This window comes from Pseudorasbora parva, chromosome 12 (assembly GCF_024679245.1).
Source record: "Pseudorasbora parva isolate DD20220531a chromosome 12, ASM2467924v1, whole genome shotgun sequence".
NCBI classification, from domain to species: Eukaryota; Metazoa; Chordata; class Actinopteri; order Cypriniformes; family Gobionidae; genus Pseudorasbora; species Pseudorasbora parva.
In genome coordinates this window covers 15,625,058-15,649,580 of record NC_090183.1, presented here as the reverse complement: position 1 = coordinate 15,649,580, position 24,523 = coordinate 15,625,058, and the positions used below count along the sequence as shown (strand labels likewise).

At 35.8% G+C, this 24,523-nt stretch overlaps 1 protein-coding gene and 1 long non-coding RNA gene across 3 annotated transcripts; one reads left to right on the top strand and one right to left on the bottom strand.

The window, feature by feature from the left end:
• Window positions 1–2,943: 2,943 nt before the first annotated feature.
• On the bottom strand, window positions 2,944–12,079 carry ecrg4b (ECRG4 augurin precursor b). Its single transcript, XM_067458347.1, has 4 exons — window positions 12,004–12,079; window positions 9,245–9,292; window positions 5,805–5,971; window positions 2,944–3,915 (listed from the first exon to the last, which is right to left on the bottom strand). Exons 1-4 carry the CDS (start codon window positions 12,071–12,073, stop codon window positions 3,766–3,768), a joined length of 435 nt encoding a protein of 144 aa, XP_067314448.1. The 5' UTR covers window positions 12,074–12,079; the 3' UTR covers window positions 2,944–3,765.
• A 2,866-nt stretch (window positions 12,080–14,945) lies between these two features.
• LOC137093528 (uncharacterized) lies at window positions 14,946–20,336 on the top strand. Of its 2 annotated transcripts, XR_010908477.1 has the most exons (7): window positions 14,946–15,006; window positions 15,100–15,158; window positions 15,501–15,603; window positions 16,726–16,829; window positions 16,952–17,032; window positions 17,164–17,245; window positions 19,943–20,336. It is a non-coding gene; the product is annotated as an uncharacterized lncRNA (long non-coding RNA). The 2 variants fall into 2 exon arrangements; XR_010908476.1 differs by lacking the exon at window positions 14,946–15,006 and having other exon boundaries at window positions 15,013–15,158.
• Window positions 20,337–24,523: the final 4,187 nt, after the last annotated feature.

Here is a 24,523-nt window from a genome sequence, read left to right as displayed (position 1 = left end):
AGTTAGGCCTACATAATAAAGTATACTTTCTTATTTTTAGTTTTAAAAGGTATAGCTACTGATAGCAAACTTGAATAAACTTTTTTGTAAGGGTTTCCACAGGTGTGTTTGATCTTCAAAAGTACCAGTATGTGTTGCATTGTTATAACAACAGTGTGTATAACAAATCGCTCAGTGCTAAAGATAGAAACATACCGTATTAGTTTACAGAGCTGGACATAAATGAGGGATTGTAAAGCAATAACATCAGGATGATGGCTAAACCAGAGCTCTGAGCCTATAGTCTTGCGCTTCACCCCTGCACACTCACACAGACATGTGCTTTCAAGCACAAAAAAATGCTCAACTTCACAAACACTGTTTACTGTTCACAGTGATAAAGCACTTGAAACACCTAATCACACTCACATTATAGCATGTGGCCACTCACGTTTACATAAAAGGCGAGAACATTCAGTATTATGCTACAAATTAATTTAGTCTGCTATTTATCAATTGTCATATCTGTTCTTTGCTCTGATGTAATAAATAGAATATGTGAGGAACATCAATGCAGAGTCACCATCTGCCACTTTAAAAATGTTATTGTAAATGAAGCGTTCTCTTGCTTGAAACATCCAAGCATTTCCCCTGTTCAATTTGCTGTTTTGTGGTAAAGGTAAAAATATAGATTTAAAAAAATGTCTAGTTTCAGACTTAGGTAACCCCTAAAAGGAACCTTGTTTGTTTCTGTGTCTCTGACCCTTGAGTTACATCGGCCTACCAGACAAACCTTAAAGGGGGGGTGAAATGCTGTTTCATGCATACTGAGCTTTTTACACTGTTAAAGACTTGGATTCCCATCCTAAACATAGACAAAGTTTCAAACACTAAGTTGGACGTTTGATGGAGTATTTCCATGTCAAAAATACTCCTTCCGGTTTCTCACAAGTTTCGGAGAATTTTTTTTGAGTATGGTTCCGCTTGACGTCGACAGAGCGGAAGGTCCTTGTATGGGCGTACGGGCTCTTCTCCTGGAAGGGTGCGCACACGCATGACTGAGGCGAAAGAGCAAAAGCACGCCCATAAACACTGCTCTCAAGGTGCAAATTCACTCGTACGTGCAACACTTATGTCATGCCGCGCTCCACTTTATTCCTATGGGTGACATCAAATGACTTTAATGCGCCCGCACAGCATTCTGGGAAGGCAGCGCTGCATTTGAACCGATTTGAACGCAGAAATAACGAGAAGTGTCACATCACGCTTCGGTCGTGTCGCAATAGTGGATCTCCACGGTCTCTGCTGTCACAGGACTTCACCAAATCAACAAGAAGTGTGTTTTTGACGGAACGGTCCCAGCGATAAAGGTTCACAGTCCTGCTTTGGAAACAGGCGGTGAGTAAAACTGCTTCAAATGTCTGTTGTTGGCTATCGTCACGTAAGTAAACATCAGTAAACAACACGATTGTGTATATGTTAGTTAATTTATCAATGGAGCATGCGATGTATGGTGTGTGTTTAATACATTTGTTTAGCTGACTAATATGTCAGTTTGTTTATTGTAAAACCACCTAAACATAAAGCTAGGCAAGGGGACGTTCTCACAACGTTACTCCATTGTTTTTTTTTATACACTAGTCTGATGTGCAAAACCGTTTTGCTTGCTACTGCTAAGGTTTAGTCGCATACAATAGTCCATAAACCAATTCATGTCATCATAAACTACGAGTAAAAGCACACAAATGTTGACAGGCCACAAAATACAGTAACTTACATACCACAGAGACGGACGTCCTGCTGCTGCTGTTTCTCCTGTTCAGTTTATTTCATCCTCCGGCTCCTTTTCTGAATCATATATGTATTAGCTGAATCGAATAAAATGATCGATAGCCATGGTTTATTAGAGTAACGTTTTCTTTTCCACGCTTGAGGATGACAGCTTTCAGCAATCTCTCGTGCAGTAGCTGTGCTTGTCATTCTTTAGCTCCGCCCACACGATACGCCTCCAGGCGCTTGGTTTTTTTCCGGAAAGACTCGGTACAGCCTATATTTCTTTTATAAATATAATAAAACTAAAGACTTTTCGGAGATATGATGCAATACTACTCTATAGGTACTCAAGATTGACATGAGATTGACTGAAACTGAGTGTTTCACCCCGCCTTTAACAAATCTGAACAATAACTTTCAATGCACCATAAGCTTTTCAGCCTACAAAACAAAAATATAAATAGGTCTGTTCTAAGCTATTCCTCTTGACCATAAAAAAACCCTTTTTTATCAGCATAGTATTTTTCACCAGTGTGCCAGGTGAGTTTGCTTAAGAATTTTGGAGTAAAAACTCTGATACACAGTCATTTCTTTCAGTTTGTATCACTTTCTTATTTTCATGTTTGTAAATTCCAGACTATGACTATGATGTAAGTGAGTCATTGAATCCAATTAACCGATTTTTTAAAGCTACACTGCAACCTTTTTATTTTTTTCTTAGCTAAAAACACTTAGTTCTTTCAAAAATATATGTGCTCATTAATGTATATTTACTTCTTTCAAGTTATAAAGTATTCTAGTAAGTTTATAATATGCCATTGAAAATACATACGGGTGAGGGGTTTGAATGCTGGTCGCCATCTTGCCCCTATAAATCTTGAAAGTATATTAGCCAAAGAGGGACATACCCATAAATTCAAGCTTCGCCTTTCACGTTTTAACACTCGATGGCACCCATAGACAGTAGATGGCACCGTGTCGAATGTGAAGAGGGGGATTGCCATGTTAATATTGAACTATTATTCACTGGATGGTCATATACCTTTTCACCGCTAGATGGGAGAAAATATCACACAGTCTAGCTTTAACAAAACTGATGGAAGAATGGAACTACAATTGATCAATTGAAGATTTCACATAGTCGGAAATATGTTTGCTGATGGAGAAAAAATGACAAATTAACTGGTAATATTGTGTCAAAAATTACTCAATACTACACATTTGTTTATTTAATATTTGCATAAAAAGTAATATCACACTCACATTGTGTTGCTTGTCCCACTATTAGCATGGCTGTGAATTACATATGGCATGATCATGTAACACCAGTGCTCTCATGTAATATTACAAATGCATTTTTTTACATTTTTTATTTATTTTATTTTTTAATAAGAACATGCAGTAAGAATTCTTAAAACCTTCTTTGACCATCTGAATTTAGGAGAACAATAGATTTAGCAGATATATTTAGCCTATGCACTGTCTATTGCCTCCTATTCATAATTTAGTATTTGTAAAGGAAGTGCCCTCAGCCTCAGATGTTGGGGCTTTTGTGTGAATCGAGTTATGAAATCATTCCATTCATTTTGCAGTTAAATGAGTCATGTTTATCTATATTCAACTGATATCCTTTTTTGTACATGCTTACGCAAGTCTGTGTCTGTCCAAGTGTGTCAGACACATAATGTCTGTCACCTCATTGAAGTTTTATTCAAGATGTAGCCGCTTCAAACTTCCATTATATTTACAAATACAATACAGTCATGCAATCATAGAATGCAAAAAAAGAGTAATTTTTTTTACTCTTCATTAATTCCACTCTCTAATTTTGATTTGCTTCCTCTCACGCGATTGCATAATCCTATTTACTTGATTTTTTTTTTTTTTAAAACATCATATATGGGACATACTGTTGGTTGTGGTATGTAGATTGACCTATAGAGAAAGGGATTGAGTTATAAGTCTACCAACAATCTCTAATTCTTACAGCGAATAGATAGATTGTAAGGAGGTTTAATAGTAATCATAATTGACATTGGCCCCGTGTCTGTAGGAACTGGGGTTGTGTTGACTCATAGGTGCATTCTCATCATGATGATGCTGCCGCCCCTGGTCATTTGATCTGGCCTGGTCCATCCAATAGGAGAGATCAGTCTCAAGTCTCTGTAAATACATAATGGTCGAATTAGAGCGGATATTACACTGTATGGGAAAGGATTTAGGGTTACATTTTGGCTCTTTTTATGCAGACACAACAGAGGTGGACAGCAAATTAATGAGGAAAGATGGGTAATGGAATGGAAAGACTCACACTCAGAGCATCACAACTAAACATGTCAGCAGAAGCACATGCACTTACAGTGACTTGACACCACAGCTCAGATTCAGACTCATATATCATATATGTTGTGCTGTTCTTATTGTTGGTGATAAAAAAAAGTCTGTTTTTATGGAGAAAAAATACAAAAATAAATACAAAAATAAATAAAATAAAATAAAATAAAATAAAATAAAATAAAATAAAAAAAATAAAATAAAATAAAATAAAATAAAATAAAATAAAATAAAATAAAATAAAATAAAATAAAATAAAATAAAATAAAATAAAAACCTTTTCTTGCATGGAACACAAAAGGAGAAATTTTGAAGGGAAAAAAAGTACAAAGATTGAGGACTAGATCGTCAAAAGCTATTACACTTTTTGGATATTACTTTTCATTAGTGTGTAATAAAGCTGTTTGTGAATGTAAAAGGTCTGCAATGTTTCAAAGTTTCTGACACGTGCTATAAGTGGTAGATCAATTACAACAGACTGGGCCCTCTGACCAATCAGAGCAGAGTAGGCTCTTGGAAAGAGCAACTGAATCCTTTATCGAACCATTTCAGACACTGAGAAAAAGAGGTGATGCTGCAATGTATATTTTGAGAAAACCTTGGACACATGTAAACGTATTGTTGGAGATCTCTAAAACAAAAATAGGAACCTTAAAAAAAGCTTAATAGACACTGTAATTCCAGGTCTTTTAAATCAATCTAATAGGCTATAGTTTTTGGTGAGGAACAATTGTTGGGTTCACGTGACATTCAGAAACAAATGATCTCCGCACAAACAGATCCATGAAAAAAACTAAAAACACTGTATATGCATGCCAGACCAGTTTAGTTGTCACTTTGTAAAGAAACACTATGTGCCTAGAGTGAACATGTAATACGCATTTCCGTAGTTTACACTTGAGATGTTTTGTCTTGTTTCTAGTAAAATTCCAGTAATATTCTTTAAACAAGAAGTATTTACTAGACAACCAAAAGTAATTGTCTTGTTTTGGGAAAAAAATATTCAAAATTAAGAGAGTTTTTGCTTAAAATAAGTAAAATAATCTGCCAGTGGGGGTAAGTAAAATAATCTTAAAACAACTTTATTTTATTTACCCCATTGGCAGATTATTTTGCTTATTTTATTTTCTTAATTTTTATTTATTTTTTTCCAAACCAAGGCAATAATTTTTCCTTATCTATAATTGTTTCTTAATGTAAGAATTTTTAGATATTTAGACTAGAAACAAAACAAAAAAAATTAACAAGAAATGCATTTTTACAGTTTTCTATATCGAACCCCTTTTAAGTTTCTTTCTTGTAATTTTTTAGCATAAAAGGTTATTTGGAGTAACTTCAAAGAACCTTTTATGCTAAAAAAAATTAGGCTAAAAAGGTTCAATAATGACAAGAAAGAACCCTTTAGGCACTTAAAAAGGGTTCTATATGGAACCTTTTAAGGGTTCCAAATATGTAGCGCCGATAGAACCTTTTCTTCTAAGAGTGTAGTTTTAACTGAGACATAACCTTGTTCTACTGCTACTCTCATTATACTTTGGGCTCAGCTTCATTTGACTTTGCTGATAATTACTTGACATTCAGTGGTTCAGTGTGAAAAAATCAGTGTGAATATTTAATGTACTGCGAAATAAAACAATGAGGCTGACCGCATATGATTGCATTTTGACAACTGACATTTGACACGGACACAAAATGTGCATGATTAAGGTTTTACTCACTGCCTCATCATAGCCCATGTACATGAATTGCTGGATCCACTGCTGGACGTCGGGACGGCTTCGGTCCCAAAGGTTTCTCTTAGTCCTGTGAAGAGCTGACAGAAACTCTTTAGCCTTGGACTGCAACACTGCGATTTGTACTTTAGGCATGACTTCCAGCCCCTTTGCTGTGTAAACAGAAAAGGAAACATTCAAGGCCATATAGTCAGAGGAATGTCCTAAGTTGCCTGAATTTTGCCTATAGTTAAACTCGTTCCTGGGTCAATATATTTTGTTGATCCTGTAACGATATTCCTGTCCAAAAATTGCATAACCATATCCCAACCCCTAAACCTAACCCTATAAGCTATCCTTAAAATCAGAGAGAAATGATTGATGAATAACACTGATCTACATAAACTGTAAACTTGTCCCTCGGATCTGATTGGAATGTTGTTCTAATATCACCAAAAATGTTAATCCAGGAACATGTTGCACTTGGTGAAATCAGGTTTTGTGAGTTATGATTACAAATGCTTACCGTCTGATTCAAGTTTAAATACTTAGTTCAATCGATAAATGAAAATTATGTAATTGATTACTTGCTCACATTGTTCCAAACTCATAAGACTTTCATTCATCTTTTGGACACATGAATATATTTTTTTTATGAAATTGGAGAGATTTCGGTTCAAAAATCAATCAGTCAATCAATATTTATTTATACAGGACTTTACAGCACACAAAGTGAACCAAAGTGCTTTCCAATAAAAATAATAAGACAACTAATAAAACAAAACATTTGAAAAAGAAACCAACAGCAATAGAATACAAAGAATGCCACAGCAACTGCTAAACATTGAAAGCCAGTCTAAATAAATGAGTTTTAAGCTTAGCCTTAAAGAGGCCCATATCAGTGATTATACGTAAATCAGCAGGGAGCTTGCATAAATAAAACATAATAATAAAAATAATAAAAATTATTTTAATAAATTATTTTGTATAGCATCTTTAAAAGTTGCTTTCTCAAAGCGCTTTACAAAACAAGCAAGCATACCAATATAAACTTAAACAAAAAAATACAAAATGACACAGGAAAAAAAAAGTGAGTAAATAAACAATAAATAAACATTTATCAAGAGCAATCCTGAAACTGAAGTAAAAACAGTAACTTTTATTATTCTGTAATTGATTACTTGCTCACGTTGTTCCAAACCAATAAGACTTCCATTCATCTTCAGGACACAAATGAAGATGTTTTAATGAATTTTGAGAGATTTCTGTTCCTCCATTGAAAGTCTATTCACCCAAAACTCATGCTTCTAAATGTTAACAAAGAGTTTGTAAAAGAAATCCATATTAATTGCATGGTTTATTCTGAGTTTTCTGAAGAGACAATCACTTTACATGATGAACAGGTTTATTTTGGCTTTTATTCACATATAAACATTGATCAGTAAATGTACATAGAGCACTCAAAAGCCGCACTCTAAAATAAGTTCCAGGTAAACATTTCCCCCTCAAAATGGCCTTGTGAGGTAGTACTTTTTCGGTTCATAGACTTTCGGGGTTGAGCTCACCCTGCATTTTTTTTCATTCTAAAACTCGATTGTGTTGCGTGCAGGAAGGAATAGTTATTTGCTATTTGAATCAACAATGAAGTTTTAAAAAAAAGAAAACAGATGGACAGATGACGAGGTTCAGGCTTTATTAAAGGCCCACTGAAATCAAAATTGAAGTTGTTTTGCTTTTAGTATGACTGTGTTAGCCTTAAAGTTATGAATAAGCTGATATGTTCCAAAACAATAACACAATTTGCATTTAGGAGATATAAGCATTCAAAACATACAGACTCTCACTTCCATTTTGATGACATCATCGCAGACTTCACCTTCTCATCAAATCTTCTGTCCAATCAAAATGCTCTCTAGAATCTAAAGCCCGCCCCCTACACTGCTGAAGCTGCGGCTGAAATCGGTCCGTTTTGAACACATTTACTAATTTCTACATGGTGAAAGGCACATAGCGCACTATACATGCGATAGAAAACTTTTCAGTGTAAATATGATTTCATTTGAGGCGAATGAAGTCTGTTTTCACGTTAGTTTCACACACCGCAGCGGCACACACACCAACGGCTCTGGTCTAAATTTAGACTACAGACACGAGAGTGAAGCACGGATCATATGACGCGAGTCGGCGCAGACAACCAAACATATCGGACCGATTTGAATTCCGCACAGAAAGCTGCATTTCAAAAAGATATGTATGGAGGATATTATAATGATTAACAGTTAGAGGAAACTAGTCAAACTGTATATTAATGAAACGCTATTGGCTGTTTCAAAAAAGGGGAGGAGCTGCTAACAGCTGGAGCCATTTCAAGGGAAATTAAGTCAGTTGATAATAATCATACTTTACACATGCATAGTTTTTTACCAATCATGCATTTCTTCGCCAATAAGCTGATGTGTGGTAGGCGTTCTTGTGCAATATAGCTGCCGTCGCATCATCCAGGTGGATGCTGCACATAGGTGGTGGTTGAGGAGATTTCCCCTTCTATGTAAAGCGATTAAAAAATTAAATTAAAAAACAGAAAAAGCGCTGTATAAAGGTAAGGAGTATAATTAGTAGTATTATAAAGAACCTAGACACTGTATGATTTCAGATGCAATAGAGAAAGGCCACAGGAAAGGACAGTTGAAGGACCAATCAAAGAAAGAGGTTAAAATTGCCCAAATGTTATTGCCAAAGGGTATGTGAAAATCTCTCTTTCTGAAAATATAGTTTTTTTTACAGTATGTGAGAAATGTGTGTACTGAATTATTATCTGTGAAGCAAAGTAAATTAGCCAAATTAGTAACATTTTTGCATCATCAATTATTTGTATAATTTTATGCTGGACACCCTTTTTGTAAAGAAACCATTCATTCAAATATAGAACATTTTCGACCCCTTTTATGCATCTGTGTAGGTTTTTTGGTTTGTGAATTCTAAAACATCAAGCTCCAGGTCAGTTTAAAAGAGAAACATGTGCTTTAAGCACAGAGGATGATAACAGCCTAAAGCGACAGCACCCCTGCCCAATTATCTTGCTCTGATGATGATACACAGAGACTCAACCAAATCTACAGCCCAAAGCTTCCGCACCTCCATGTTATAAATACCAACGACATCTTTTGTTTATAATCATCCATGTTATCTTCCCTAGGAACATATCAGCCATCAATCTCTGTCAGTTTTGGAGGTCAGAAGCTGATGGGGAATTCTGGACAAGTGTGAAGAAATTGATGGAGTAAAAAATGCATCAGGCTATAATTAAAGATTCATGGTAAATGATTAAACTGCTGGTAAGATGGACAGGGTGGGTGATTAGTTGGAATATGCCGGTAGAATGAGAGTGTTAATAAACCATGAATCACTAACCAGTAAAATGTATATATTGAAGTTAACAATCTCACCATCTCTTTTCATGAGGATCCTGTGAAGTCTACTCTCAGATGAACCACCTAAAACAAGCAAACAATGTTGTTTAAATATATTGAAATTAGATCACATTGGTTTGCAGAAATGTAGGCCCGATATTTATTAACACTGTAAGTAATTCCATAGTTGGTATGGTCCAATATCCAGAGGTGGACAGTAAGGCCGTGTGTCCATCAAAGTGTTTTTTCACACTGCTGGCTGGCGTTTTCAATTGTTTTCAATGAGGGTGCTGCGTTTTTAGAACACCTGGAGCGCAACGAGGCTCTGAGCGAGTATTCCACGCTCAAGCTCTGAGCGCTCAGTGTTTTTGACTAGTCGCCGAGAGTTGAAGAATGTTCAACTTTGAGTAAAACGCAGCGCTCAGCCGTCCAATCACAGTGGAGGAGGGGCGGGACAAATACAACACAGACCAACCGCCACATTCTGCGTGTCATCATCAGATGAAAACAAGCAATAATAACAGAACAAAATGATTTAAAACAAAAGCCAGAGCAAATACATTACATTGGATCTGCAGTTTTATATAGAATCAATACAGAAACAAACTACCTGTGAAATTAGTAAGACTTCTGCAGATTTTCTGTATCATAACAAGCAAAGAGTCTCAACTGAAGAAAAAAAAACACAGCTGGCTGCCAAAACGCTCTCAAGCGCTCACAGCGAGGTGTTTTCAGCAGAGTGCCTAGCGTTTTCTGCTGGCTAAAAACGCTTTGGTGAACACACGGCCTAACTAAGTAAATTTACTTGAGTACTGTACTTAAGTACACTTTTTGAGTGTCCGCACATAACTAGAGTATTATTTTGGGGGGTAAACTGAACTTCACTACATTTGAAAGACAAATATTGTACTTTTTACTCCACAACATTTCTATCAAGTTCCCCAAAGTTGAAAGTCATTGCTGTTAGAAGCTTTGAAAGTCAGAGGTTGGATTTTCTTTTCTTTAAAAGTGTTTTTTTTTTTTTTTTTTTCAGACATCCTATCCGTAATCATTCTTGTAGGGTCATGTGAAATTTCCCAACATTTTTTGAACACTGTTTAGTTCATAGCATAATGGAAGAAGACGGTTCTTCAGCACAGTGTGTTGGCCATACATTGCCATACTTAGAAAGTATATTTCAGTTTTCTGAAAAAATAAGAGAAAAGTAAACAGTTGGGAGAATGTAGGATGTGTATCAGAGTACAGGGTCTGTGCATTCAGCCTTAAAATGACAGCAGCATGGTAAAGAGCACACCAATTCATTGCACACCAACTGAAATTTTTCAGGGCTTTTATTGTTTTAATACTGATGATTTTGGCATACAGCTCATGAAAACCCCATATTCCTGTCTCAAAATTAGCATATTTCATCCAACCAATAAAATAAAAGTGTTTTTAATACAAAAAAGTCAACCTTAAAATAATTATGTTCAGTTATGCACTCAATATTTGGTCGGGAATCCTTTTGCAGAAATGACCGCTTCAATGCGGCGTGACATGGAGGCGATCAGCCTGTGGCACTGCTGAGGTGTTATGGAGGCCCAGGATGCTTCGATAGCGGCCTTAAGCTCATCCAGAGTGTTGGGTCTTGCGTCTCTCAACTTTCTCTTCACAAAATCCCACAGATTCTCTATGGGGTTCAGGTCAGGAGAGTTGGCAGGCCAATTGAGCACAGTAATTCCATGGTCAGTAAACCATTTACCAGTGGTTTTGGCACTGTGAGCAGGTGCCAGGTCGTGCTGAAAAACGAAATCTTCATCTCCATAAAGCTTTTCAGCAGATGGAAGCATGAAGTGCTCCAAAATCTCCTGATAGCTAGCTGCATTGACGCTGCCCTTGATAAAACACAGTGGACCAACACCAGCAGCTGACATGGCACCCCAGACCATCACTGACTGTGGGTACTCGACACTAGACTTCAGGCATTTTGGCATTTCCTTCTCCCCAGTCTTCCTCCAGACTCTGGGACCTTGATTTCCAAATGACATGCAAAATTTGCTTTCATCTGAAAAAAGTCCTTTGGACCACTGAGCAACAGTCCAGTGCTGCTTCTCTGAAGCCTCTGCTTCTCTGAAGCTTCTCATGATTGCGGTTTTTTAAAGCCTCAGGAATCGTTTGCAGGTGTTTAGAGTTAATTAGTTGATTCAGATGATTAGGTTAATAGCTCATTTAGAGAACCTTTTCATGATATGCTAATTTTTTGAGACAGGAATTTAGGGTTTCCATGATCTGTATGCCAAAATCATCAGTATTAAAACAATAAAAGACCTGAAATATTTCAGTTGGTGTGCAATGAATCTAAAATATATGGAAGTTTAATTTTTATTATTACATTATGGAAAATAATTAAATTTATCACAATATGCTAATTTTTTTAGAAGGACCTGTATATATACAGTAGAGAGAGAGAGAGAGAGAGAGAGAGAGAGAGAGAGAGAGAGAGAGAGAGAGAGAGAGAGAGAGAGAGAGAGAGAGAGTACATTATACCAAATTACACTACAGAAATTTAATTGAATTTCGCATGATTATTCTTGTAATTACATTTCCACGGGATCACATGCATTGTAAAACACTGTTGAGTGTTAAGTTCAAATCCTAACATTTTACAGAGCTTGAAGCATTTACATTTTGTCTCACTTCACAAAAACTGTTTACAGGGCTTGTATGCTACTACACCCTCATTAACTAATGAAGCCACTTCTGAAATGTGACTTATGAAAGCTCAAACACACTATGGAAAGCCTTAAATGACATACCTGAGGGTGAGCAGACAGAAAGGATGCTTATGAGAAGGATGGCTTGCGCACAGAGGCTGTGGAGTGACATGCTGTTGTTCTGTCTGCAGTGGCTGTACTGTGAGGTGGGGAAGGATTTGGTCTGGGGTGAGATGAACAACAAGGCGCCATCCTGAACGAACAGGCAAACATTCCTACAGGCGACCTGTTAGCGCTTGTGGAGGAATGTGTACAGGAAGCCAACAAAGCCCCCTACCCCTAACAAATACCACAGTGTGCTTGATGTTTGAGTGCTTGTATGAGTTGTAGAGTCTCAAGTTTTAAAGCAAACTAAATTTTGGTCAGCTTTGTGGATTTGGTAACACCTTATTTTACAGTGTCCTTGTTACATATGTAACATGTAAAAACAGTAAATTATGAATAATGCAATTTACCCTAACCTTACACTGTCAGACAAAATGTGCAAAGAGTTTACCTTTAAGGGGAACGGCAGCTTTTTTTACTGTGGCAGTATTCTTAAAAGGACATCTTTGTACCTTTTTTCCCCTTAAAAGCTGCATATTAGTAACTAAGAGTACCAATACCTTAAGGTAATACTTAAAACTTTTTGGGGTAGAGGAGACCGGGTATGGTTGTGACACTTTTTTCTTCAGCACCTAAAACTACCCCCCTTTTTTTAGCTACATGTCTGAAACTTAAAGGCAAAGTACCCACATTTGTCTACTACAAATGGCAACAATTTAAATTTCTCCAAGTATATCACACACTTTTTGAGATGATGACAAATACTAATTGGTCCTTATTACAACTTATACCACTACTGAGTAGGTTGTAACACATACTAAGGTAAATTACAGCAGGTAGACAAAATGCTCAAAAACTAACGCAGACAGCATGTAGTAATTTAAACATTGTTGATTCGGTGTTGATGCATCAATACCATTTACATTGAATTAAAGTCATAACCCAGACAACTTCCGGCAAATTTAGGTTTGCTCTGCAAGTAGTCAGGCAAAGAGCTCATTCAAACCCATTTCTAATCTGTTAAAATAGCGGCACCAATCAGAAACGTTGGGGCGGGCTTTACACGATGACAATAGCGCAGCAGATTTTGTACATTAGATGGATGCCACCGTAGAACATTACTCGTTCGAATTAGCTATCGCATCTGTTTTAAGCGATTTAAACTTTTACTTTTCGTTAAAACCTGAGCAAAGAACAACACTCGGCTATCAGATGTGGATTACACATTGCACGGCTACTTTGAAGAGGAGGATGAGGAGTGTGAACATCACACCGCAGCTTTGGATCATCTGGCTTTTCTGTGCTTATTTCCTCAGACTAGATCCAGTAATCTTTCCAAAAAATAATAATAATAAATAACTAGTGTAACTATGCTCAAGTCTGAAAATGTTCTAACACATCTGAAATTACTGAATTTGAATAAAGTTTGTGAGACAACAGAAATTTCCAAAGACTCCTCAATATTATTTTATTTTCAAAATATTGTAAATCTCGTTCTAATCGCCATACAAATGCGTTACGATGGGGGTAAATGCGATCAGAGCTTGATCTTTTCTGTTCGACTGTCAATCCCAGATGTTTCAGTCGGTCTGAGATGCTATTAGGTTTTCCAAATTTGGCAAAAATGTTGATGGAGGGGTGGTGGACACCAGCTACTATCATATTTCTTTTACAACAACGGCAAAAGTCGTCAGAAGCCATTGCAACATCTCCCTCGAAATCACAAACCGAGAACTGCTGTCGCATATGTTTATCCATCGCTCTGCAAACGTCATCGTCCGATGGTGACGTCCCTTTGGAAATGATTCGTCTATGAAGCTTTGCAAGACCATAACTCAGTCACTACTGAGAATGGCTGGTTTTGTTTTACCAGGCTAATTTTAACCACAAATCATCAGTAATATCATTGATTCAACATTACAAAGTGATATTTTTTCAACATCACTTTTGCACCCTCAGTTAATATTGAAATAATGTTGAGATTTCACCATAAATCAACAGTAATAGCATTGATTTAACATTACAATGTGATATTTTTTTAGCATCACTCTTGCACCCTCAGAAAATGTTGGGTTTTCAACAAAAAAACAAAAAAAACTACTGTAATATCATTGAATCTACATTGTGAACTGATGCCAGTTCAATATCACGTTTGCACCATTAAATGTTGAATTAATGAATTAATAAAAATGGTTACGGTAATGCTATTGAATTAACATTACACTTTGATTGATTCTACAATATTTCTACATCACTGATGCTGAATCGATATTGAAATGAACAATTTACCTTATTTAGACCTTAATCTCTTTATATATAACAAAATAGCCATGCCAGTCACTTTCCCAATAAACACAATATGTTCTTTTTTATAATTTGTGTTTCAGTGCTCCAGTGTCAAAATCTTGGTGTTAAGGACTCTTAGAGTAAAGAGTTAATTTTCTGGTGTTGAATTAACACTGCTAGTGTAAACCGCACTCTCTGGCAGGTGAACATATTCAGAGTTAAATATCAGAGAGTATAGTCACATCCGGGACATTTCGGCAGCGGAACAAGCTCAAGCCTCGAACTTTTTCTCACAGACGCCATTTTCTTTGCCTCGCGATGCGTAACACCAATGAGGGGAAACGCTGATATTGCGTGTTTCATCCTTTGGTTCCATCTCATTTACGTATCCATTTTATAGCATTATATTGTTTTATAACTAGTTATGTGCTGTGCACGGTTAAACAGCTCTCATAGAGGCATTTTCGTTGACGTGATTCGGACGGAGCAGACCAGGCGGGTGCTTTTTCACAGGGAAACGCCATAAGTAAGTGTTTTAGCTCATTTACAATATGTGTTTTATAAAATGTTTATTTAACGCGATATTTAAATGCTCTGCACGCTTAAACGAAACAACCTTTCTCACATGCGGCATTTTCTTTGACTCGTGAGTGTGGAACTGACGACGAGGAGGCGGGTGCACGCCGCTTGCACGTTATGAGGGAAACGACGAAAGTAAGTGTTTAGCCTAATTTGCAACGTGTTTTTTTAATGACGTCGTTTAACGATATCTAACGCTTTTAAAACGCGCCTAAACCTTTCTTACAGACTAGGCTTGTGACGCAGTTGAGACACGGAGTGTGCTTTTAACAGAGAAAACACCTAAAGTAAGTGTTCTACACATATAATAATCTGTATAATTGCTGTATAATTATGTATTTATGTCTTGGAAAAATCACTGGCCTCACTGGTGAAGCAGCATCAAACGGGGGTTTCTAACATGCTTTCTCTTCCCCGTTATAGTTCATTCACCGAACTGTAATCTTATTGCACTACTTAATCTTTGTGTATGATTTTTATTGGGTAGAATTCCAGATTCAAAGACTCATATTACTAACAAAGGAAAGCTATTTTTTTGCGAAATCAAGTGACAAAGTTTTAGGCAGGATTGTTTTATGAACTTTTAAAAATGTTGACCTAATTTGCTTTTGACCTGTCTCTGTCTTAAGAAGCATCATGTTCATCAGCTGCATCAACATTGATTTTTGACCACCCCCCTGGACTGAAACCAAGGCTGACAGATGACCATGCTTTCTGTTCTGCAGCAAAAAGGTATGTTTAAGGTATAGAAAACTGTAGTGCTTTTCTTGGCAGATTATTGGTAAATATCTTTAAGCACAGATATTGATCAATAATATTTATTTACAATAAAGGACAACTAAGGCAAAACGTGCATGCATCCCTCCATGGATGCTGGATCTTATACACTAGAGATCAACAGTGTGAGAAAGAAAAAGATCAATGTCTATGGTGATACACTTTTATGATGATAAATGCACTTTTATAATGGATACCTGCACTTATGATGATAAATGCACTTTTATAATGGATACCTGCACTTATGATGATAGATGCACTTTTATGATGATGGATGCACTTTTATGATGATAGATAGATGCACTTTTATGATGATAGATAGATGCACTTTTATGATGATAGATGCACTTTTATGATGATAGATGCACTTTTATGATGGATAGGATGCACTTTTATGATGGATAGATGCACTTGTATGATGATAGATGCACTTTTATGATGATAGATGCACTTTTATGATGGATTGATGCACTTTTATAATGGATAGATGCACTTTTATAATGAATACCTGCACTTATGATGATAGATGCACTTTTATGATGGATTGATGCACTTTTATAATGGATAGATGCACTTTTATAATGAATACCTGCACTTATGATGATAGATGCACTTTTATGATGATAGATGCACTTTTATAATGGATACCTGCACTTATGATGATAGATGCACTTTTATGATGGATAGATGCACTTTTATGATGATAGATGCACTTTTATGATGGATAGATGCACTTTTATGATGGATAGATGCACTTTTATGATGATAGATGCACTTTTATGATGGATAGGATGCACTTTTATGATGGATAGGATGCACTTTTATGATGATAGATGCACTTTTATGATGGATAGATGCACTTTTATGATGGATAGATGCACTTTTATGATGATAGATGCACTTTTATGATGGATAGGATGCACTTTTATGATGATAGATGCACTTTTATGATGGATAGATGCACTTTTATAATGGATAGATGCACTAAAGTCTGTGTTTAAAACTAATGAAACGTGTATACTTTAAGACTGTTTAAAGTATTTCTTCATCCTCAAACTATATTTTGCTCGTTGCCAGCACACCTACCATATGACTGAAAAACAGAAGAACAACTCCACAAACTGCAGACCAATACCCTTGAAAGTGTCACTATTATTGGAGGACCAATACTTTTAGAATGGGTAAGTCATTCTTTCAGACTAAATATTTATGCAAAATGTAGGCTAATTATCACTAACTTTTGGTTAACGTTTGGATATGCCTTCATGTTTAAATGTATTGTTTTTGCTGTTTGTGTTTTTAGGAGAATTTCTATGATGCAGCAAGTAAAGGGTACCTGGCTTGGTGTTTGAAGGCTGTACAGACTAGAACCTGTCTGGAGATGGTACGATTTAACATATAACATGAGAGAATCATGGCCACAAACATCACATTTGTTGGTATTTGGCTAATAGAATTGAGTCAAACTAATTGTTTTCATGATTTGACAGGTATATATTTTCTGTTTGATTTTAGACTCAACAGATTGGGAAATCACCTGCCCCCAACATCACAAAGTCAGGAAGAAGGGAACAAAAATCATTCCAGCAGATGACTAGTAAGTGAGATTTCTTAAGGGTTAGTTCACCTAAAAATGAAAATTCTGTCATCATTTACTCACCCTTATGTCGTTGGACACCCTTAAGACCTCCATTCATCTTCAAACACAGATGAAGATATTAGTGTTGAAATCCGATGGCTCAGAAAGGCCTTCATTGACACCTATATCATTTCCTCTCTCAAGACCCATAAAGGCACTAAAGATGTCGTTACAAAGCCCATCTCACTACAGTGGCTCTACAATCATTTTCTGAGGTGACGAGAATAGTTTTTGTGCGTAAAAAAAACTAAATAACGGCATGGCAGATTTCAAAACACCGCTTCATTAAGCCTCGGCGCATTTTGAATCATAGACAGTCCATGCAACTACCACTTTCAAGCCACAGAAATATATAAAGGTACATCATTAAAGTACTCCATGCAACTCCAGTGTTTTAACATACATTTTCATTAAACTATGCAAATGCCGTGTTTGCAAAATATATTTATATATATATATATATATATATATATATATATATATATATATATATATATATATATATATATATATATATATATATATATATAAATGGGGTTGAGATTTTTTGAGCAAATAAAGCACTTGTTTCATAAAAATGAGGTTAAACCCATGGAGTCACATAGATCACTTATGATTTCCTTTGTACCTTTCTAGGCTTTGGAAGTGGAGGCTGAATAGGCTGTAAATGAAAGGACAGAAATTTCTTAGATATTATTAAAAATATGGAAAAAAAGATGAAAAAAAGTCTTACGGGTTAAGAACAACATGAGGGTGAGTTATTTAACCTGTTAAGCTGATTTCTAAATTTTGAAAAAATCCTAAGAAATGTATACTCAGACTAAAACAAATACAGTTTGTGAATCCTTTGCACTAAAAGCATAATTATGGTCTCATTTGAAAGCAGACACCTGGCAGTTTACTGTAAAGTCAAAATGATAATATTTTTTATAATAAAAAAAAGCTATAATAAGCTTCAAAGTTTTGTAAAGTTATTAGAAATTTATTTGTATGATATATCTTTATGAAAATAAAATTGAAGTGGGCCTTGGAGAAATCTAGAAATGCACTACAGCTAAAGCCACAAGTCTGACCATGTTATATTTCAGATCTGAAGATGAGCAGTCTAAAACTCTGCATTTTATTAAACGTTTTACAAGATCGTTTCATGTGATTTTATTTTGAGATATCGCTGAAATATCAACTGATGTTTATTGCCACATCTTCTCAGCTTTCAGTCGCTGTATTGCCTCTATTGTTTAGAGGTGCAAACTGCCCCATTCAGTTTGTCTCCCCGGCATTCACACTTCTGCGGACTGGTTATGGCTCCAATTATTATTCTTTTGTCTGCATTATAATTACTAACGATTCTCTATTCAAACTGTTCTATTCAAACCTCATTTCTAAATCAAACCTCTCACTTTACCCTCACTGAGACTCTATTGAATGCATTTCATCCAAATAAGCATTTCAGTAGTTTTACATTTAGAAAATGTTCATAAAAATAAAGTATTTACTCAGTGGCAGGTGCATCTAGGGCAAGCTAGCATGTTAGCTTAGCACACCAGCAAAACAACAATTTATACGATTAAAATCATGTTTTATTCAAAACTTGCTTCATATCACTTTATATTTTATATGTAGAGTGTTTTATATAACAATATGTGATCTCATATAGCTTCGGGTCAAAAAATCTGACAGAAAATATACAATGCTAAAAGCTATGTGGAATAGCATTGCATTATAAATATCATCTATTATGAAACCACCCAACATGGCATAAAGAACACAGACCAACCATATATTGCCGCGATTGTGTGTTTATTGTCTTAAAACGTGTTTATCTGCATAAAATAGCGATCTGACGATCCCAGGGAGCTGTGTGGATATGTCCATATGTCAGATACTTCCTGAATGTCACATGGTGTGTCTGTTCTTCATGTGTTCCCCATGGGGTGAATTTTCAGTAGTACAGCTTTCCAGCGCCCTCCGGCTGCCAGAATGAATTGAAAACACAGCATATCACAGCCTACTGCTCTCATAATCATTCATCCGCGGATTTTGGATAAAGATTGAATAAATAATACTTCTCTGTATAGAAATTTGACTCAAACGTGTGAGAATCTATCAATATTTCTCCACATCTGCACACTTTTGAAGTAAAAGCCCTGAGGGAAGTTGTTTTGTCGAGTGTCTTCATGACGACCAAGGAGGATTTTTTTATGAATGGGAGCAAATGACGCGCATATTACAATCAAAAGGTAGCGACGCCCAAGATCATATTCATAACTCCTGGAACATATTAACACATTACGGTCACTATAAGACTTTGAGAATAAAACAGAGGTAAAAAAATTAAACTTTAGTCTTAGATCTTTTTAATGATGTATAGTTTGTCAAGGTAATTACTTACATCTGATAGTAATTTTGAGCTAATTTAAACAAAGAGACCTTCAGTGCGTCCTCGTCCTCGTGACGGTTATCAGGTTAATAACAGAAGTAACTTGGGTGAAGTAAGCCTTTAATGTACTTGGAAATCAGTCAATTCTAACCAAAATAGTTTATTGGTTGAGTCACCAAAGTCCAAGATGATTGAACTTTTTGCACCATAAACTTACTGTATTTATAAAATACAACTAGAATTAATTGTAATTGGTCTGGTATTGTGTTGTTTAGGGAACCAGGATTCCAGAGAGTTGGATCTACACAGCTTTTCCTGTTCTGCATATGAAACCACAACTGAACTGCACTGTTAGCAACTGGACACAACTGATCCACAGATATCCTGTGACTGTTTTTTCATCTGCTGAATGTTGTGTTGACTCAAGTACTGCTGTTCTGTTGCAAAGTTGAAGGTACTGAACCAACTTCACTGACACAGGACATATATTCACTGACATGCAGGACTTGAAGTATTACACACTTATAAGCAGCTTTAATAGCTTATGAAAGAAATGCATATATTATGCCTTCATCATTTATTTTAAAAGTTAACCTTCTGTGATGTAAATGGACTTGCTTGTAAATAAAGAACTAGTTTAAAACAACTTTTTGCATTCTTTATTTTTTACTTTACAATGAACAGCGTGTGTGTGTGTGTGTATGTGTGTATATATATATATATATATATATATATATATATATATATATATATATATATATATATATATATATATATATATATATATATAGACTGATTTCCATTTTTCTGAAGTGTTAGGTCAACACCAGAACAGTGTAGAATTTTAACTCTGCCAGTGTTTTCTACAAAGCTGCACTTAACTCTGTAAGAGTGTTGTTGTTATCTGCATTGGTGTTAATATTTTACTCTATTAGAGTTTATTGTAACACCGAGTTGGGTGTTGTGAGAGGCAATACTTTTAAAAGTGTTGAATTAACACTTTGCGGGTGGTTCCCATATATACACTTTTAAAGTGTTGAAATTAACTCTATTGGTGTTGATTTCCGGATTTCAAATTTACTGTGTAAATTTAGTGATTCAGGAATATGAATAATGATCTGATTTGGGGGGATAAGGCACAGGGCAGTTAGGCCGTCGACAATAACTCAATGTATAATTAATGTCAGCATTATCAGGAGGGTGCTTGTCATTTTTTTAATTGTCCATCTTCATCCTCCTCCTTCCTTTTCTCTCTATTGAAGAAGCATCAGTAAACTACAGAGAAGTACATGCTAAATGAAAATCATTTAATAAACCAAACCAATCAGGGGCCAATTTCAAACTACAATAGATGTTTTTCAACCATTTTTCAACAGACTTGTTTAAGTATGCATTCTTGTCACCTATCAGACGTGCACTTAAATAAGCCAACAGAAAGCAGGTTAATGCTTTACATGCCGCACAAAATCAGGGTAAGAGGCAAAAAACTACTTATGACCATACTCCCATAAAAGAAACCGGGTCACCGTTTACATGACCATGTTCGTTGTCGACTTATTAGGCATATAAGCGGCTTAAGAACGTACATTTAAACATACTTATTGTATCAATGCAACAGTTTTATTTAAAATTTTACTGCAAAAATAAAATGTTAACATGGGGAGTGTATGTGCATAGGCTATTGTGTGTGTTTGTGCATGCACACGTGTGCGTTTGTTTGTGCATGTTTTGTGCATTTATAGAATTATTAAAATCACAAAAATGTTCTTAGTTGTATGTAAGTGGATGGTTGTTTCTAAACAGGTGTTACAACCCCACCACTGACACCCATTGTTTAGCTGTATTAGCACGGTGCTTTGAAACTAGCAGGTTGATATGCCATTCTTTACTAGAGAAACTACAATTTGACCTGAAATAATTCATACAACATTAATCATAATGCTAGATGTACTAAACAAATATAATCTTTTTTTTTTTTTTTGTACTTTCTTACCTCAGAATTAGATTTTCTGCTGTAGCGGAGAGATAGCAACACAGGCAGGAAAACCTCCATGTGGGATCATTAAGGAAGCCAGAGGAAACGGAAACTGACTCCTATCTTATCCGTGATTCATGGAATTGATATTGTTACAACTCTATTGTTACAATTAGTTTTTCACGTGCATATGATACACACTTTATGGCGTGCATATGACACGCTCTTTGGTAGGATTAGGGTGGTGGGGTGGGGGGTTCGTACGCATAATACGGCATAAACTGCGTATCATATGCATGCGAAAAACTCATTTTGGTGCATGCAGTCCATGAGATTGCACACTCGTACTATTTATACGCATTTTCCTGAGATCGGGCTCCAACTATACCCAGTCTCCCCTGTCCCAGTGACAAGCTGCTGTACTCCTAAAAGTACAATTTTTGCATATTTCTTTCTGACAGCATAGTTACTATTACTCAACTCTTAAATGTATAACTATATTGTAAAAGGACTTATTTAAATAAGGTGTAACTGGGAATTTTCATCATAAAGTTAGTCTTCTTGCTGTAAGAACAATTATCATAAGCATCAGCAGCAAACAAGCTTATTAATATCTAACAGGAATATGCATCAATCCCTTAATAAACTGACATTGCCCAGTTACAGCAAACAGGCTGTTGAATGTTTATTTTATGCTGTCAGTCTAGTAATCCTATTTTATGCTAATTTTTCTTTCCTGTTTTTCTAGAGGGTATATTTCGAGGCAAAAGCAGCAAAACAAGTTGCGAGGGAGACAGATGTTTCTCCAGATGCAACGAACATCTTTCTTTTTCTTTCTAACTCAATTTCCTGCCCCAGCTTTGAAGTGACTGCACGCTGTAGGACATCAAGCAAGCTTATGGCTATTTCACAAATATATGTACGGCAGTAGCTTCCTGGTTGTATGTTTATGCGTGTGAACTTGCAATGCAGAGTTCTCATGTCACACAATGCACCAGATGTTAGCCATTTAATAAAGTTAGTGGAACTCACTGTAGATTTCCAACTTTTCTCCAATTATGACGTCTAAGACGTACATTGGACATCTCAGGGGTTTTTTTTTAAATCTTCATTAGTGCAAAATATACACTACCGAAGTTTTTGAATAATAATCAGCACCAAATCAGCATTTTAGAATGATTCCTAAAGGGTGATGTGACACAAGACTTGAGCAATGCTGAAAATTCAGCTTTACCATCACAGGAATAAATTAATAATGAAACATTTTACATTGTAATCTTTTGCTGTATTACTGTTTTACTGTATTTTTGAACCAACCAAATAAAGTCTGGTGAGCATAAGAGACTTTCAAAAACAAAATCTTAAGTATTCCAAACTTTTACATGTGTATGGATGAGTGCATCAAGCATCAAAGTCAGTAACACTTTACAATAAGATGTATAAAGTTTAACAATCAAAAAACAACAAACTATACGAGCAAACATTTTTATAATTTCAAGTTGTATAAATCACCATTCATGTTTAAAATATACATTGACCTATTAATTAATGGTGTAAAATATTACTCTATGGAACCATAAATGCTGCAAAAAAGTGATGTTCATTTTTTATTTATCATATCTAATGCATTTACTATTGTTAATGAATTTAACCGTGTTGTCAAATTAATTAACAAATTAAGTCAATTAATGAATGAGCCAAAAGAAAATTCCATTTCAAAAGTAAATCGCTGGGAAGAAAAATGATAAAAATAAAATAAAATAATAATAATTTGTTTCTATTGACTCTATTCTAAAAGCTTACACTTATGATAGTGTACTGCTCCAACATTGTATACTGGAGTTATTCTGCTGCAGTCAAACAATAACATGTTACTGCAAATACTTGTCCTGAGGGAGATGACCCTTTTTTAGAGGTCATCTCTTAGCACCTGGACTGCATTCCCAACACCTGCCTGCTCTGTTGCTGCTGAACTACAGCTCTGTGCCCTTCTACATGTCGGTTTGTAACAAATTTGCATAAAGCCAGCCTATGATCTTCTTGGCTGCCCAGAAACAATTTCTATTTTGATCTGCCTTCAAATACTGTATTGTAGCTGAGGACTGGAAGAGTTTGGTTCGTGTTGTCAACATGTCGAGAAGACACATTGTCAAATCCACATTGCAAGCAATTCCAAAGGATGAGGACTCATATTGATGCGCTAATTATGGCTTTGTTTGTATCACTAAGCGCTGAGTATGCCTCCAGAGCTGAAATTCCATCTGACCAATCAGAGCAGAGCTCTGAAAAAAAAAGGAGTTTCAAGAGACTATGGACTTTTCTCGATATGCGTTCTTGAGGACTTGTGAAACATCATCATTTTCTGCCCATGTTCTGTTCCAATTCAAAGTTAACATCCAACCAAGTACAGTTCAAATTACCGGAACTGCCCCTTTTATCCAGGATGTATCAAAGGGTGACTTGTGTGGACTTGAGACAGCCAGGTATCCCTAATGCATCTCTCACCAACCAGCAAGCATCCATAGCGGAGGAGAAAATAACATAATTGAAAAAAGTATTGTGTGACGGAATGTAGTTTTAAGAGTTTTTCAGGCAAGAATGTACATATTTAAAGCTCAAATCAGTTGTTGATTTTATGAAGATGGCGCCGATTTTAAAATTGTACTTTTTTTAGAATTGTGAGAGCCAGTTGATTAGTGGGTGCTCGGGACTCATTAACCCCGACTGGAAGAGCCTTACCTCAGCTAGCGAAGCTCTTTCTTATGTTTGCCTCTTTCTCTAATGTTCCTGTAGTGAATAAATGAGGTATAATTAAACTTGTGCATATAACAGGTGATCTTTGGTCATGAATCTATCATTTGTTCCCTGGCTAATCGATTTG

Bases quoted from the DNA above. Each gene is read 5' to 3' on its own strand.
- ecrg4b (XM_067458347.1), bottom strand. From the start codon at position 12,073: ATGTCACTCCACAGCCTCTGTGCGCAAGCCATCCTTCTCATAAGCATC. The intron at 5,972-9,244 runs GTGAGATTGTTA...CTGTTTACACAG, and splicing joins GATCCTCATGAAAAGAGATG to CAAAGGGGCTGGAAGTCATG. The intron at 3,916-5,804 runs GTGAGTAAAACC...ATGTATTTACAG, and splicing joins ACATGGGCTATGATGAGGCA to AGACTTGAGACTGATCTCTC.